Below are 17,826 nucleotides of genomic sequence, written 5' to 3'. Positions count from 1 at the left end.
TGGCCACCCACCTATTATTCTGAATTCTCTGTCTGTGAGGGACAATCTCCTGGAATATGCAATCCTCCCTTATTCTCCGCAGTGATTCCAGCTGACCCTCAAGCTTGGAAATCCTAAATTGAGCTCAAGCAGCTAGAGCAACGTTCTACACATGTGGCCCCTTAGTGTCATGAAGTGTCCTGAGATTCCTACAGGGCACAGGAATTGCAAATAACAGGTCTCAGCCATCCAAACATAATCAAAAAAACGATTCTCTCTTTTAGAATCCAGTTAGCACTTCATAGAAACAATGATTTCATCTTCAGTCACAGAGTCTGGAGCTCATTGTATGACACTGATCTCAGCAGCCCAAGTTAGAAGGTCAGGTGAGATAGAAGTGGCTAGATCTCAAGGGGAGTAACAGCTCAGTTATCATTCCACAGGTAATTTTGAGCGATATTTAATTTGCGTTTGCAGAACAATCGTGGATGAGGAAGATCATTCAGCCCATGTAAAGAGATCCCAACATCACGTCATTGTCAGAACTAAATATTTCGAAAAGTGTGTCTCCACCGTTCTCTTCAGCAGACAATTGGAGACACTGAGTACAAGTATTTTGATAGTTAACTGTTGTAAATGAAGCCATTTGTATTCAAAATGCAGCTCCGTTTTGTTCCCTGACACGTTCCTTACACAGTTATACATCTAACAAATGTGGCAGTGCAAAAAACCGCCCCCGACTATGATCCAGAAAAGGTAAGAAGCATGAATCAGTGACATCAAACACTCAGAGGACAGGGAAAGAGGGCCTTAAGGGGAGCGCTGATGTGGGGCTGCAGCATCGCCCCATCGCTGTCTTTGCAAATGCATTATCAATTCTCCTGAATAACCAGTATCTGACCGTCTCCTGGGTTTCATATGACTACTACCAGTCCAAACAACCGGGCTACAGAATGCCCCACCCCTGACATGCTGTTTCCTTATGCTCACTGTGAACCATTTTAAACTGAGGGCCATTACTCACCGCCTTTGATCTATTATTCCATACATTTAAATCTTTACTGATTACATTACTACGCCCATTGCCGATAGGCTGCCGATGGAGTATCATAATTCCTCTGTTATTGTTCAATTTGACCAGATTTTTTTAATTCTGACACAATTTCTTTTGCTCCAGACGCCATGGTTCTCTAATACAATCGTATGTTCACCCAAATTTTTTATGATTACTTCTCCTGTGGTTTTATTCGGCAGTTTCTCCCACACTTCCTCTGTCATCAGTTGGTTGTAATATCCTAATTTTTTTCCGCATCCTCTGTGACTGACTGTGTGACACTGTGATATACTGAGACACAGTGAGTCTGTGTAATATACTGTGACTGACTGTGTGACACTATGATATACTGCAAGAAAGTGCAATATACTGTGACACCCTATCAACACTATACTCTCTTCTAGGGCTGCAAGTGGTTGATGCAACAACTGCGACAGTATCTGACAGCAAAACATGGCACTGAGGCAGTGGAAATGCTCTTTAAAGACATGGATAATATCTTCATCAAAAGTTTGCAGAGTGTCCAAACAGTAATCATTAATGACAAGCACTGCTTTGAATTGTATGGATACGACATTTTGATCGACAAGAGCCTAAAACCGTAAGAATAGTCAGTGTGTGAATCTGATCTGATGTGACTGTGGGATTAATCGTATGTATTGTGTATATGTGGGCAATGTTGGTGCTGTTTCCATCTGTCTCCCTCAATGTGTGTGTTTTTGTATGTCACAGTCAAACAGCACAGAAAAGGCCCTTCGGCCCATCGAGCCTGCGCCGGTCAAAAATAACCACCTAACTATTCTAATCCCGTTTCCCAGCACTTGGCCCATAGCCTTGATCATTTCTTCTATTTGCAATGCCCTAGCGGGGTGTCTCATGGCCTATGTTATATGGGGTTCTAAAGTCAAACTCATCCTAAACAGGTCCCTCTGACTATGAATTAATTGTACTAACATTCCTAATCCCACAGCACTGAAAAACAAATAGGGAGTGACTTTCAATGAAGTCTGCTTGCCCAAGTGACATTGAGCTTAAGAACATAAGAACATAAGAACTAGGAGCAGGAGTAGGCCATCTGGCCCCTCGAGCCTGCTCCGCCATTCAATTAGATCATGGCTGATCTTTTGTACCTTGTATGCTTGCTCATCCTGACGAGCATACCAAGCCGTGCAGTGAGTCACTCTATTTTCTCGGCTGGACTCTATCAGGTGTTTTAACAGCTGAGCCCAAGGGTCATTAACCTTTTGTAGGATTTCCTGCAGTTTTTTAACAGTTTTACTATAAGGGTTAACGTCCAACTGCCAGCAATACAACACAGGCACAGATTGATCAGGCGCAGCCTCCGAATCAAAGCCTATCAAATTTATCAACTGGTGACTTCGTATTTGAGGTAGTTCCATAAACATTCCCTCATTAGTGCAATGAATTACCGCTCCTAACTTGCAGTGTCTGTCTACCTGATATGAGAAGGGACGATGTTTTAGAAATACCCATAGTATCTATCGGGAACGGTGTCTATTTCCATGTTTGTTGGGCATGATAATGGCTCCGTCATGGGAATACCGGCTACTCCCACATTGACAATAGAGATTTCACCGGGAGATTATTTCCAGGGAGGGGGGTTCAGAGGTCACAGTAGCGCCAGTATCTACTGGAAGGTCCACATAATGATCTCCTATTTTTACTATTGTCATTCTACAAACACCGAGTTACTTCCCCTATGTCACTATGCTTCTTAGCCCCTTTCATGATAGCTTCTTTCCCTCTATTTGCTAACCAGTGATCAAGGGACTCATTTCCTTCATTCAGCTGATCATCATTGGGAGCCCAGTCTCCATTTATGCCGGGTGGGACTGCAAACCCATCCTTCAAAGCTGGCTTGGATGCACCATAAGAGTATTTCCATTTAAGCCAATTTGCAATGATTGCTTTTATAGGCATTAACTATTCTTAGAGACAATTTAGAACAGATCAACTATCTGCTGAAATTATTAATTTTCCTACAGAACCTAGAGGGGTGGAAAACATGGAATGCCATTTGCAACCCTTCACTTAATCTAAACATTTATATTGCTCAATTACTTTTATTCCGCTTGAATTTCTTTTCCTTTAAACTGATTTCAATTTCAGATGTTTCAGTGCTTGAGAGAAATCTCACTAGGTTTTTTTTAACTCAAATGTTGACACAAACCACTTAAATTATGATCTTGAAATCACAATACTAGACAACACACAAATATTACCACACTCACAAACCAAAGAACCTAACACTTTGACCAAAATTAATTAGGAAAACATCGTTAGAACATCCACAGAAAAACAAACAAAACACACAGATTCTCACAGCTCGCAAATATCGCAGTTGACCGTTAGTCTTCTCTCACGGCCACAGATTCTTAAAGAGACAGCCATTTCACAATCGCCTTCATCATGAAACTTTTATTTACATTATTCCAATCTTTTTCTTGTTCTTTTTACTCAATTGAATTGGATTGCTGCCGTGATTATCTTGGAGGCACTGTCCTGGACGACTTGAACGGCTTAATCTCAAACTCAAATCCGATCTTGCAAAATTGAAACAATCTGAATTTCCTTTTGGACAAGAACCCATTTGTTGCGTTTCTAACCTTAATCTTCTATTTATTTTCTCCCTTTTTTGTATTGGGAGGGGGTCAGCTGCAGTGTCCAGCACGCAGCGAAGGGGATCTATCATCCCCAGATAATTCCGGAAAAAGCTTATTGAGCTTTCCAGCCCTTTTCACTGACTTCACTATTCTTTCCTTTGGGTTCCTGTGGGGCGACGATAGGATCTCCTACCTTATTCTATTGCTTTACGATTGCTTTTATCCCCTTTTCCATTTTCTTACTCATTTTGACTCCCTCATCTGTCTTCTTTACAGAGTTCACCTTCTTTCTCGCTCTAAATATTTCTACCAAGGCTTTGGGACGGCCTGTGAGGGGGTGTCAGATTTTTTTGCCCATCGCTCTTGTTTCCTGCAAAGATACTTTAGAACATATATTGGGGCAGCAGGGTAGCATGGTGGTTAGCATAAATGCTTCACAGCTCCAGGGTCCCAGGTTCGATTCCCGGCTGGGTCACTGTCTGTGTGGAGTCTGCACGTCCTCCCCCTGTGTGCGTGGGTTTCCTCCAGGTGCTCCGGTTTCCTCCCACAGTCCAAAGATGTGCGGGTTAGGTGGATTGGCCATGCTAAATTGCCCGTAGTGTCCTAATAAATGTAAGGTTAAGGGGGGGGGGTTGTTGGGTTACGGTTATAGGGTGGATATGTGGGTTTGAGTAGGGTGACCATGGCTCGGCACAACATTGAGGGCCGAAGGGCCTGTTCTGTGCTGTACTGTTTTATGTTCTATGTTCTATATATATAACAACCGCAGATATTATTCACAAATATTAAAAGTTCGCTTACCGGTGTTTTCCTTTTGCCACCCTCGAAGTCTTTCTTTTAATTTTAGCACTTTCACTGTGCTGTCTCTATGGCACCTTTTGCTTCTCATGCAATTATCTTTAATTTATTAATTAAGATAACTCATCCAAGTATGTGTCACCGGCTGGTAATGAAGGCTGCCGGGCGCCGCCCCCCTTTCAGCTGCGATGCGCCGGTGGCTCTATCCCTTGCAGCTGAGAGTACTGTCTAGACAGTCCTTCGGTTTGGATCTCGTTAAATTAGAGATCCTGCAGGACTACCCCAAATTGTCATGGAAACAATAATAGACAGAGGCTTGAGCTTCATTTTCGGATTTTTATTAACATAATATTGTGGAGAGGCTGCAGTAAGAAAATAGCCATTCCACAGCACTCTGAGACAAAAAAGGCATCGTCTGAAATAAACAGCTCTAGAGAAAACAGCACTTGACTGGCCATGTTTATAGAACATAGAACAGTACAGCACAGAACAGGCCCTTCGGCCCTCAATGTTGTGCCGAGCCATGATCACCCTACTCAAACCCACGTATCCACCCTATACCCGTAACCCAACAACCCCCCCCCTTAAACTTACTTTTATTAGGACACTACGGGCAATTTAGCATGGCCAATCCACCTAACCCGCACATCTTTGGACTGTGGGAGGAAACCGGAGCACCCGGAGGAAACCCACGCACACAGGGGGAGGACGTGCAGACTCCACACAGACAGTGACCCAGCCGGGAATCGAACCTGGGACCCTGGAGCTGTGAAGCATTTATGCTAACCACCATGCTACCCTGCTGCCCAAAATTTGTTTATGTTCAACAAATCTTGGGAAAGTACGCATTTCTTGCCCTTGCTAAAGCAACTCTAAAACGACTTATCAGTAGAATAAGGTTTTTGCTGTTTGGCAGCAGTATTTTGTTTACATTACACGACCTTCTAAGTTTTGTTCAAAAGCAGTGTCAAAATATACTCAAGCATTCCAGTCATGCTTTCGCAAGTGCCTTTTTTTTAATAGCAACTAATATTAATGTATTTTCTAAGCGGGCAACTAATCCTCACATTAACTTTCCTTCCACACCGTATGAGCAGGTTCTTTGGGCACTGTGGCGAAGGTCCTGCGAATCATGTATACATGTTCTAGGCGAGTCCGAGGTTGAGGGGATTTTGGCAGGGATTTGCGGACGTCATGTCTGAGAACAAAGAACAAAGAAAATTACAGCACAGGAACAGACCCTTCGGCCCTCCCAGCCTGCGCCGATCCAGATCCTTTATCTAAACCTGTTGCCTATTTTCCAAGGATCTACTTCCCTCTGTTCCCAGCTCGTTCATATATCTGTCCAGATGCATCTTAAATGATGCTATCGTGCCCGCCTCTACCACCTCCCCTGGCAAAGTGTTCCAGGCACCCATCACCCTCTGCGTAAAAAAATTTCCACGCACATCTCCCTTAAACTTTCCCCCTCTCACTTTGAAATCGTGACCCCTTGTAATTGACACCCCCACTCTTGGAAAAAGCTTGTTGCTATCCACCCTGCCCATACCTCTCATAATTTTGTAGACCTCAATCAGGTCCCCCCTCAACCTCCGTCTTTCCAACGAAAACAATCCTAATCTACTCAACCTTTCTTCATAGCTAGCACCCTCCATACCAGGCAACATCCTGGTGAACCTCCTCTGCACCTTCTCTAAAGCATCCACATCCTTCTGGTAATGTGGCGACCAGAACTGCACGCAGTATTCCAAATGTGGCCTAACCAAAGTCCTATAGACTGTAACATGACCTCCCGACTCTTGTACTCAATACCCCGTCCGATGAAGGCAAGCATGCTGTATGCCTTCTTGACCACTCTATCGACCTGCTTTGTCACCTTCAGGGTACAATGGACCTGAACTCCCAGATCTCTCTGTACATCAATTTTCCCCAGGACTCTTCCATTGACCATATAGTCCGCTCTTGAATTAGATCTTCCAAAATGCATCACCTCACATTTGCCTGGATTGAACTCCATCTGTCATTTCTCTGCCCAACTCTCCAATCTATCTATATTTTGCTGTATTCTCTGACAGTCCTCCTCGCTATCTGCATTTTCACCAATCTTAGTATCATCTGCAAACTTGCTCATCAGACCACCTACACCTTCGTCCAGATCATTTATGTAGATCACAAACAACAGTGGTCCGAGCACGGATCCCTGTGGAACACCACTAGTCACCTTTCTCCATTTTGAGACACTCCCTTCCACCACTACTCTCTGTCTCATTGATGATTTGGAGTTGGGGACCAAGGGCAATGTGTCCAAGTTTGCAGATGACACTAAGATGAGTGGTAAAGCGAAAAGTGCAGAGGATACTGGAAGTCTGCAGAGGGATTTGGATAGGTTAAGTGAATGGGCTCGGGTCTGGCAGATGGAATACAATGTTGACAAATGTGAGGTTATCCATTTTGGTAGGAATAACAGCAAACGGGATTATTATTTAAACGATAAAATATTAAAGCATGCCGCTGTTCAGAGAGACTTGGGTGTGCTAGTGCATGAGTCACAGAAGGTTGGTTTACAAGTGCAACAGGTGATTAAGAAGGCAAATGGAATTTTGTCCTTCATTGCTAGAGGGATGGAGTTTAAGACTAGGGAGGTTATGTTGCAATTGTATAAGGTGTTAGTGCGGCCACACCTGGAGTATTGTGTTCAGTTTTGAACTCCTTACTTGAGAAAGGACGTACTGGCGCTGGAGGGTGTGCAGAGGAGATTCACTAGGTTAATCCCAGAGCTGAAGGGGTTGGATTATGAGGAGAGGTTGAGTAGACTGGGACTGTACTCGTTGGAATTTAGAAGGATGAGGGGGGATCTTATAGAAACATTTAAAATTATGAAGGGAATAGATAGGATAGATGCGGGCAGGTTGTTTCCACTGGCGGGTGACAGCAGAACTAGGGGGCATAGCCTTAAAATAAGGGGAAGTAGATTTAGAACTGAGTTTAGGAGGAACTTCTTCACCCAAAGGGTTGTGAATCTATGGAATTCCTTGCCCAGTGAAGCAGTTGAGGCTCCTTCATTACATGTTTTTAAGGTAAAGATAGATAGTTTTTTGAAGAATAAAGGGATTAAGGGTTATGGTGTTCGGGCCGGAAAGTGGAGCTGAGTCCACAAAAGATCAGCCATGATCTCATTGAATGGCGGAGCAGGCTCGAGGGGCCAGATGGCCTACTCCTGCTCCTATTTCTTATGTTCTTATGTCTCCTGTTGCCCAGCCAGTTCTTTATCCATCTAGCTATTACACCCTGAACCCCATACAACTTCACTTTTTCCATCAACCTGCCATGGGAAATTTTATCAAACGCCTTACTGAAGTCCATGTATATGATATCTACAGCCCTTCCCTCATCAATTAACTTTGTCACTTCCTCAATGAATTCTATTAGGTTTGTAAGACATGACCTTCCCTGCACAAAACCATGCTGCCTATCACTGATAAGTCAATTTTCTTCCAAATGTGAATAGATCCTATCCCTCAGTATCTTCTCCAACAGTTTGTCTGCCACTGACGTCAAGCTCACAGGTCTATAATTCCCTGGATTATCCCTGCTACCCTTCTTAAACAAAGGGACAACATTAGCAATTCTCCAGTCCTCCGGGACCTCATCCGTGCTCAAGGATGCTGCAAAGATATCAGTTAAGGCCCCAGCTATTTCGTCCCTCGTTTCCCTCAGTAACCTGGGATAGATCCCATCCGGTCATGGGGACTTGTCCACCTTAATGCCTTTTAGAATACCCAAAACCTCCCCCTTCCTTATGCCGACATGACCTAGAGTATTTAAACATCCACCCCTAGCGTCAACATCTGTCGTGTCCCTCTCCTTGGTGAATACCGATGCAAAGTACTCATTAAGAATCTCACTCATTTCCTCTGACTCCACGCATAAATTCTCTCTTTTGTCTTTGAGTGGGCCAATCCTTTCTCTAGTTACCCTCTTGCTCCTTATATACGAATAAAAGGCTTTGGGATTTTCCTGAACCCTGTTAGCCAAAGATATTTCAAGACCCTTTTTAGCCCTCTTTATTGCGAGTTTGAGATTTGTCCTACTTTCCCGATATTCCTCCAAAGCTTCATCAGTTTTGAGTCACCTTGATCATATGTATGCTTCCTTTTTCATCTTAGCTAGTCTCACAATTCCACCTGTCATCCATGGTTCCCTAATGTTGCCATTTCTATTTCTCAATTTCACAGGGACATGTCTGTCCTGCACTCTAATCAACCTTTCCTTAAAAGACTCCCACATTTCAAATGTGGATTTACCCTTAAAACAGCTGCTCCCAATCCACATTCCCTAGCTCCTGCTGAATTTTGTTATACTTGGCCTTTCCCCCAATTTAGCACTCTTCCTTTTGGACCACTCTCGTCTTTGTCCATGAGTATTCTAAAACTTACGGAATTGTAGAACATAGAACATAGAACAGTACAGCACAGAACAGGCCCTTCGGCCCTCGATGTTGTGCCGAGCCATGATCACCCTACTCAAACCCACGTATCCACCCTATACCCGTAACCCAACAACCCCCCCCTTAACCTTACTTGTTAGGACACTACGGGCAATTTAGCATGGCCAATCCACCTAACCCGCACATCTTTGGACTGTGGGAGGAAACCGGAGCACCCGGAGGAAACCCACGCACACACTGGGAGGACGTGCAGACTCCACACAGACAGTGACCCAGCCGGGAATCGAACCTGGGACCCTGGAGCTGTGAAGCATTTTATGCTAACCACCATGCTACCGTGCTGCCCATTGTGATCGCTATTCCCAAAGTAATCACTGACTGAAACTTCAACCACCTGGCCGGGATCATTCCCCAATACCAGGTCCAGTATGGCCCCTTCCCGTGTTGGACTATTTACATACTGCTCTAAAAAACTCTCCTGGATGCTCCTTACAAATTCTGCTCCATCTACACCTCCAACACGACATGAGTCCCATTCAATGTTGGGGAAGTTAAAATCTCCCATCACGACCACATTGTTCTGTAATCTGTCTACATACTTGTACCTCTACTGAGGTCCTGGGAGGAAGGGTAACTCCGAGTCCCGAGGTGGCAATATTTGGTGTATCAGAAGATCCGGGAGCCCGGGGGGAAGAGAGGCTGACGTTTTGCCCTTTGCCTCCCTGGTGGCCTGGAGACGGATTTTGCTGGGATGGAGGGACTTGGACCCTTAAAAGTCGGGGGTTTGGGTCAGCGATTTGGTGGGGTTTCTCAGGTTGGAGAAATTTAAATTCGCCTTAAGGGGTTCGTTACAGGTGTTCACTCGGAGGTGGCAGCCGTTCGACTTATTTAAGGAAAATTAGTTTGTCAGCAAGGGGGGAGGGGGGGTGCGGGGGTAAAAGGGGGAGGCATGGAAGTGACGAATAAGTGTAGGAAAACCAACGAAGGGAGAACCGTGAGATGGAGTAATTACATGGACCATGATAGTTAGGGTCGGTGCTTGGTGGGGGTGGGGGGGGGTGGGGTGGGGGGAGATAGCCATGTTAGTGGGGGAGGTTTGTGATTGTTGGATTTTCCTGTTCAAAAGTGTCAAAATTATAAATGCCTCAATAAAATATTTCCCAAAAAAAAGTTTTATTGTGATTATGTTCTGGATTTTATTGCCCCTCAGCGGGTTTGTTTTTGGTGGGTGGGGGGTGCATGTATGTGGCGGGTCGATGGCCCACCACCTTCCTGCCCACCCCTGACCCATTCGCCATAATATGGTGACTGGGTAGGGCACCTCTACCCTGCCAGCCTTTAGACCTATTGAGGCCCTTACCTGCTCAATGAAGTGGTAATGAATGGCCTAATTCCACCTCCGGTGCCATACCATGATACAGTTGGGCAGATGCAGGTGCTATGAAATCCCCCATTCAGCAAGTCTCGTGAACCTGGGGGAGATTACCAACCTGAATATTTATGGATTTTATGGACAACAATCCAAGTCAGAAAGAAGGGGATTGCCCCTGTGGGGTTGCCTGCTTGCATTAGCACTCCCTCCCTCGAGATGGTACCCCAGCTTTGTGTCGCAACCCCACCAACTGCCCATCAAAACCTGACTCCAGCCCCACACACTTTCTCCTTGCGTAAAAATCTCAAATGTACATTTGTTCAGTGTCCATATTGTCTTCTTTGTGGGACAGTCTACTACTAAACTTATGAGCTACTAGAACTGTAAAAGAACTTCAACCCAATCAGATTCGTTGGAAACTCCCAAGGCCAGAACGTCAATACACTGTGGGATGTAAGTCTCATGCTTCAGTGTAATGTTGCTGTGGGGCAGCCTTGTTAAAAGTTGGTCCATTAGTGACCCCCCCCCCTACTTTCTATCGGGGGTGGGGGTGAAGCAATATGTACCCCTCCCCCATCAAAATCCAGTCCTATAAGTTTGCTAGCAAGTGTCAGAATAACAATATAGATGAAGCAGTATTTGCCTAAATAGGAAGTGTCTGTAAGCGTCTGATTGTCCTGTCCAATGATTAGGCGCTGCATATGATGACTTTGTACTTTCACACCCTGCATTGGATAGCTCTGAATCCTTTCCCTGCTCTGTCTGCTCTGCCAATTCTTACATTACATGTATCTCCTCCCCATATCTGAACCTACAAACATCTTTAATGTCTTTCTGTTTTGTTTCTTTAGGTGGCTTTTAGAGGTGAATGCTTCTCCTTCACTAATAGCTAGCAGCCAGGAGGATTACGAGCTGAAATGCCGTTTGCTGGAGGACACAGTGCATGTTGTAGACATGGAAGGAAGGTGAGTGAAGGAAGACTTGTCATTACATCGGGTCTCGAAAATGTTTCAGAGCTAATGAATCGTTCTTGTGGAGTTTTGTACAATTTGTATAATTTAGAATTTTGTACAATCAGCCAATATGTACTCAGCAATGTCTCACAAATGTCTAACAAAGAGCCTTGAGTTATTTTTGCATTCTTCATATGTTGTGGGCATCACTTGGGCATGTGTCACCCATCCCTTGCTTGCCCAACCATTTAGGAGAGTCAACCATATTGCTGTGGCTCTGGAATTATATATAGATCAGACTAGCAGAACTGGATAGGTTTTTACAATAATCAGTACTGTGGGCAGCACGGTAGCACAGTGGGCAGCACTTTTGCTTCACAGCTCCAGGGACCCAGGTTCAATTCCAGGCTTGGGTCACTGTCTGTGTGGAGTCTGCACGTTCTTCCCTTGTCTGCGTGGGTTTCTTCCGGGTGCTCCAGTTTCCTCCCACAGTCCAAAGATATGCGGGTTACAAAGAACAAAGAAAATTACAGCACAGGAACAGGCCCTTCGGCCCTCCCAGCCTGCGCCGATCCAGATCCTTTATCTTAACCTGTTGTCTATTTTCCAAGGTCTACTTCTCTCTGTTCCCCACCCGTTCATATATCTGTCCAGATACATCTTAAATGATGCTATCGTGCCCGCCTCTAAAGAACAAGAGTTCTTTAGGTCACTTTGTCCATTTTAGGTTAGGTGGGTTGGCCATGATAAATTGCCCTTAGTGTCCAAAAAGGTCAAGTGGGGGTCCCCTTCACATATTTCCCAATTATCAAATATGCAAACATGTAAACTGATAACAAATCTGTGCATAGTATTTGAGATTATAGAAGTGACTGAGTTGAATACAGCTCTACAAAATGAGATGAAAGTACCTCAAGTGAATTCCGCTTCCGAAATGGAAAAAAGGGATTCAGCCTCTCGAATATGGAGCGTGAACACTAAACAGTCCTTATTTTTATTTATTTATTTCCGAGATGTTGTCTTTGCTGGCTAGACCAGCATTTATTGCCCATCCCTAAATGACCTTGCGAAGGTGGTGACCTGCCTTCTTCAACTGCTGCAGTCCCTGAGGTGTAGGAACACACAGTGCTGTTAGGAGGAAGTTCCAGGATTTTGACCAGTGACAGTGAAGAAACGACTGATATATTTCTCAGCCAGGCTGCTGTGTGTCTTGGAGGGGAACTTGCAGGTGGTGGTGCACCCATGTGTCTGCTGCCCTTGTTCTTCTAGGTTGGCGAGGTTGTGGATTTGGAAGGTGCTAGACTAGACTAGACTAGAACAGTACAGCACAGAACAGGCCCTTCGGCCCTCGATGTTGTGCCGAGCAATGATCGCCCTACTCAAACCCACGTATCCACCCTATACCCGTAACCCAACAACCCCCCCTTAACCTTACTTTTTAGGACACTACGGGCAATTTAGCATGGCCAATCCACCTAACCCGCACATCTTTGGACTGTGGGAGGAAACCCACGCACACACGGGGAGGACATGCAGACTCCGCACAGACAGTGACCCAGCCGGGAATCGAACCTGGGACCCTGGAGCTGTGAAGCATTTATGCTAACCACCATGCTACCGTGCTGTCTCAGGATCTGGCTCGAGGAATCAAGTCTGGTTCCTGGCCTTCAAGTAAAATGGACAAAGTGACCTGAGGCTCCTACCAAGCAGCTGAACAGCTTTTGTAATCAGCAAATAAGATTGCGTATAGCATGAAAAAGGCAGCAGCTCCTTCAGAGAGGCCACATTGAGAGCAGCACGGTAACACAGTGGTTAGCACTGTTGCTTCACTTCGCCAGGGTCCCAGGTTCGATTCCTTCCTTGGGTCACTGTCTGCGCGGAGTATGCACATTCTCCCCGTGTCTACGTGGGATTCCTCCGGGTGCTCCAGTTTCCTCCCACAAGTCCTGAAAGATGTGCTTGTTAGGTTAATTGGACATTCTGAATTCTCCCTCCGTGGACCCGAACAGGCGCCGGAGTTTGCCGACGAGAGGATTTTCACAGTAACTTCATTGCAGTGTTAATGTAAACCTACTTGTGACACTCATAAAGATTATTATTATAATCTTTAGCAGTTCCATAGATTCTCTCACCCACTACGATCAATATTGTTGCCGTATCTCCAAGATGAAATGAAATGAAAATCGCTTATTGTCACGAGTAGATCATAGAATTTACAGTGCATTTCACCCACTACGATCAATATTGTTGCCGTATCTCCAAGATGAAATGAAATGAAATGAAAATCACTTATTGTCACGAGTAGATCATAGAATTTACAGAATTTGAGTCTGCACCGGCTCCTGGAAAGAGCACCCCATCCAAGGTTAACACCTCCACCCTATCCCCTTAACCCCACCCAACACTAAGGGAAATTTTGGACACTAAGGGCAATTTATCATGACCAATCCACCTAACCTGCACATCTTTGGACTGTGGGAGGAAACCGGAGCACCCGGAGGAAACCCACGCACACACGGGGAGGATGTGCAGACTCCGCACAGACAGTGACCCAAGCCGGAATCGAACCTGGGACCCTGGAGCTGTGAAGCAATTATGCTATCCACAATGCTACTGTGCTGAAGTAGGCTTCAATGAAGTTACTGTGAAAAGTCCCTAGTCGCCACATTCCGGCGCCTGTCCGGGGAGGCTGGTACGGGAATCGAACCGTGCTGCTGGCCTGCTTGGTCTGCTTTAAAAGCCAGCGATTTAGCCAAGTGAGCTAAACCATCCTTTAGGTTTGAATAAACTCCAATGTCCACCAAATGTCCTGATCATTTCCTCTATTCTGCAATGGTACGCTCACATCCTCTCCCCATGTACCATAACAAAAGGCAGCTCAAAGCCTATACTGAGAATCTTGAGCAAGACTTAAATGAGTTTTGGTGAGCCTATAGGGCTCCTCTGTTGGTGGGGTCACAGTGAGGTGGGACTAATACTCCCAAGATTGAGTTTAAATACGGCCGATGAGGGCACTGACACAGCTGCTATCTCCTTAGACCAATGTGGTGGAAGTCTGTGCCTGCTCCTGGCTACTGTTGTGGGGCCCTACTCCGCTTTGTAGCACCTGAGAAAGGTGCATTGCACGGCACAATTCCTCGGCCACAGAGTCCCCAATATTAAACCATTAACTTTCAAGTGAAACCAATTGGTAGTAGCTCTGTTAATGAATCTCAGTCAGGAATGATGCACAGACAGGAAGCAGCAGAAAAAGGAGACACAATAAAGACCCCCAAAGGGCAGTGTGAAAGTGTTAATGAACTTGTGATGGAACATAGCGTTGAAAATGTTGAAAATGTTCCTTCTGAAGAAGAACCTTTGTTCTTTATTGACGTGCCATTTACTTCACATGACAGACTGTCTGGGAAAGAGAAACAGATTGGAGGATTTGACCTCATGTGGAATGATGGTCCTGTTTATAGTGACGATGGGAACTTCGACGGAGGAATCAATCTCATTGCTAACACTCACTTAGGTAATATCACAATGATATTCTTTCTTCCACTTGTTATGACTATTATTTTGTTTTATGTTTGAAGAAGGTTTATAAGTAACTTTCTAATCTGTCATTAAACCTGGGCGTAATGCCATGCTGATTCACATCATTCTGGCCCAAAGCTGAGGGACTGTGGTTGAGGCTGGAGCAGGTGGAAAGGACTTCAGAATTTAGTCACATCCAGAGCACAGGTCAGAGCTCAGAATTGTGCAGCTTCTGCCTCAAAGTGTTGGCAGGTAAATACCGCTATTGAAATCCAGAGATCATCCTGCAACGATAGTTTTATTTGACACAGAAGAGGCACAGAACAGACTACACCAGGAGAATGTAAACTGAAAACTTGTGCCTGGAAATACAAAGAATTTTCCATTGATCAGTATCTCTGATAGCTGGGTTAGCTACACAACATGGAAATAAATAGCATAAAGATTATTAACAGCATTGAGAGGGTCGGAGACTTATTACTATATTATACACAAAATTCATGTTCATGAGCTACGCATCTGGGAGATGATGCATCATCTGCTTTTCTGGCTATAGTGTGCACAGATGTCTGCAAGTAAACTGAATAATCAAATTCACCCATGCTGTATCTAGTCTGCTGCTCTTTACCTACTCCATCTGTATTTCCCTAGCTCATGGCATACCCTCACTTGAGGTTCCTGCCTTGTGGCAGTGAATTGCAAATCCTCCTCTGATACCCCAGAATTGCCCCAATGGATAGATTAGCCTTGTGCATACAGACATCTTGTCTTTCCATACCATTTCTAGAGGCAGGTGCTGTTGAGGAGCTCCATGGATAGCAGTTCCCGCCGGACGACCTTATCATGAATTCTTGTTCACTTTTCTAACAGTGACCCACTCTTCCCCTCCAGATATTGGGGTCTCCTCTCCCACTCCCACCTCCATTTCATCCTGAAAAGAATCTATACAGTGCAAAAGGAGGCCATTCGGCCCATTGAGTCTGCACTGAGACTCTGAAAGAGCACCCTACCTAGGCTCACTTGCCTGCCCTATCCCCGTAACTTCACCTAAACTGCACATCTTTGGACGCAAAGTGGCAATTTTTTTGCATGGCCAATTGACCTGGCCTGCACATCTTTGGACTGGGGAGTAAACCAGAGCACCCGGAGGAATCCCACATAGACACGGGGAAAATGTGCAAATTACACACAGACAGTCACCCAAGCACAGAATTGAACCCGGGGCCCTGGCGCTGTGAGGCAGCGCTACTTTTTTAAAAAATGTTTTTTCGGTTTTTAACATCTTATATCAGGTTACGGAATAAGACAGAACCATCATATGTATCAACACTCATTACTTCAGGAGCTGTAATTTTGATTATCCTCCATATGGAGCTTACCTTACAGGGTGCGTATATAAGAACATAAGAACTTGGAGCAGGAGTAGGCCATCTGGCCCCTCGAGCCTGCTCCGCCATTCAATGAGATCATGGCTGATCTTTTGTGGACTCCGCTCCACTTTCCGGCCCGAACACCATAACTGTTAATCCCTTTATTCTTCAAAAAACTATCTATCTTTATCTTAAAAACATTTAATGAAGGAGCCTCGATTCACAACCCTTTCGGTGAAGAAGTTCCTCCTAAACTCAGTTCTAAATCTACTTCCCCTTATTTTTAAGATATGCCCCCTAGTTCTGCTTTCACCAACCAGTGGAAACAACCTGCCCGCATCTATCCTATCTATTCCCTCCATAATTTTATATTGAACATAGAACATAGAACATTACAGCGCAGTACGGGCCCTTCAGCCCTCGGGACAGCAGGGTAGCATGGTGGTTAGCATAAATGCTTCACAGCTCCAGGGTCCCAGGTTCGATTCCCGGCTGGGTCACTGTCTGTGTGGAGTCTGCACGTCCTCCCCCTGTGTGCGTGGGTTTCCTCCGGGTGCTCCGGTTTCCTCCCACAGTCCAAAGATGTGCGGGTTAGGTGGACTGGCCATGCTAAATTGCCCGTAGTGTCCTAATAAAAGTAAGGTTAAGGGGGGGGGTTGTTGGGTTACGGGTATAGGGTGGATACGTGGGTTTGAGTAGGGTGATCATGGCTCGGCACAACATTAAGGGCTGTACTGTTCTGTTCTATGTTCTATGTTGCGCCGACCCGTGAAACCATCTGAAGCCTATCTGACCTACACTATTCCATTTTCATCCATATGTCTATCCAGTGACCACTTAAATGCCCTTAAAGTTGGCGAGTCTACTACTGTTGCAGGCAGGGCGTTCCACACCCCTACTACTCTCTGAGTAAAGAAACTGCCTCTGACATTTGTCCTATATCTACCACCCCTCAATTTAAAGCTATATCCCCTCGTGTTGGTCATCACCATCCGAGGAAAGAGACTCTCACTGTCCACCCTATCTAACCCTCTGACTATCTTATATGTCTCTATTAAGTCACCTCTCAGCCTTCTCCTCTCTAACGAAAACAACCTCAAGTCCCTGAGCCTTTCCTCGTAAGACCTTCCCTCCATACCAGGCAACATCCTAGTAAATCTCCTCTGAACCCTTTCCAAAGCTTCCACATCCTTCCTATAATGTGGTGACCAGAACTGCACGCAGTACTCCAGGAGCGGCCGCACCAGAGTTATGTACAGCTGCAGCATGACCTTGTGGCTCCGAAACTCAATCCCCCTACTGATAAAGGCTAGCACACCATATGCCTTCTTAACAGCCCTATTAACCTGGGTGGCAACTTTCAGGGATTTATGTACCTGAAACACTGTTTGGGCTGTTGCAACTGATGCCCATGTAATGGGCACCATCTGACGCTACCAAATAGCTGTTTGGCTGTGGGGCATGACTGTGTGCCTCCATCAATTTGCATAGCCCATCATGTCTCCCCCCCCAACCCCCAAACCCTACCTGCCACTTTTTACAGAAATGAAGGCCAGTTGTAGATGAGTTCATGACATCATCCTGGAACCTTGTATTTGGTTTAGTCATATACCCTCAGCGTGTCATTGTGCCAGTTGGCAGTACTGGAGATGCCCTCAGGTTGGTGTCCTCAGTGTAGTTAACCCAGTGGCTGCAGGGTTTTCTGCACCA

At 45.3% G+C, this 17,826-nt stretch overlaps 1 protein-coding gene across 1 annotated transcript in view; it reads left to right on the top strand.

Moving 5' to 3' along the window:
- Positions 1-17,826, top strand: part of ttll9 (tubulin tyrosine ligase-like family, member 9) — a 130,310-nt gene that overhangs the window by 95,568 nt on the left and 16,916 nt on the right. The window contains exons 8-11 of the mRNA XM_038802878.1: positions 677-735; positions 1,438-1,634; positions 11,126-11,239; positions 14,623-14,741. Coding sequence (XP_038658806.1) covers positions 677-735; positions 1,438-1,634; positions 11,126-11,239; positions 14,623-14,741 — 489 coding nt within the window. The remainder of the gene's footprint in view (positions 1-676; positions 736-1,437; positions 1,635-11,125; positions 11,240-14,622; positions 14,742-17,826) is intronic.

The sequence above is a fragment of the Scyliorhinus canicula genome, chromosome 7 (assembly GCF_902713615.1).
Source record: "Scyliorhinus canicula chromosome 7, sScyCan1.1, whole genome shotgun sequence".
NCBI lineage: Eukaryota > Metazoa > Chordata > Chondrichthyes > Carcharhiniformes > Scyliorhinidae > Scyliorhinus > Scyliorhinus canicula.
The sequence above is the reverse complement of the archived record's forward strand: the minus strand, read 5'-3'. Positions and strand labels throughout refer to the sequence as shown.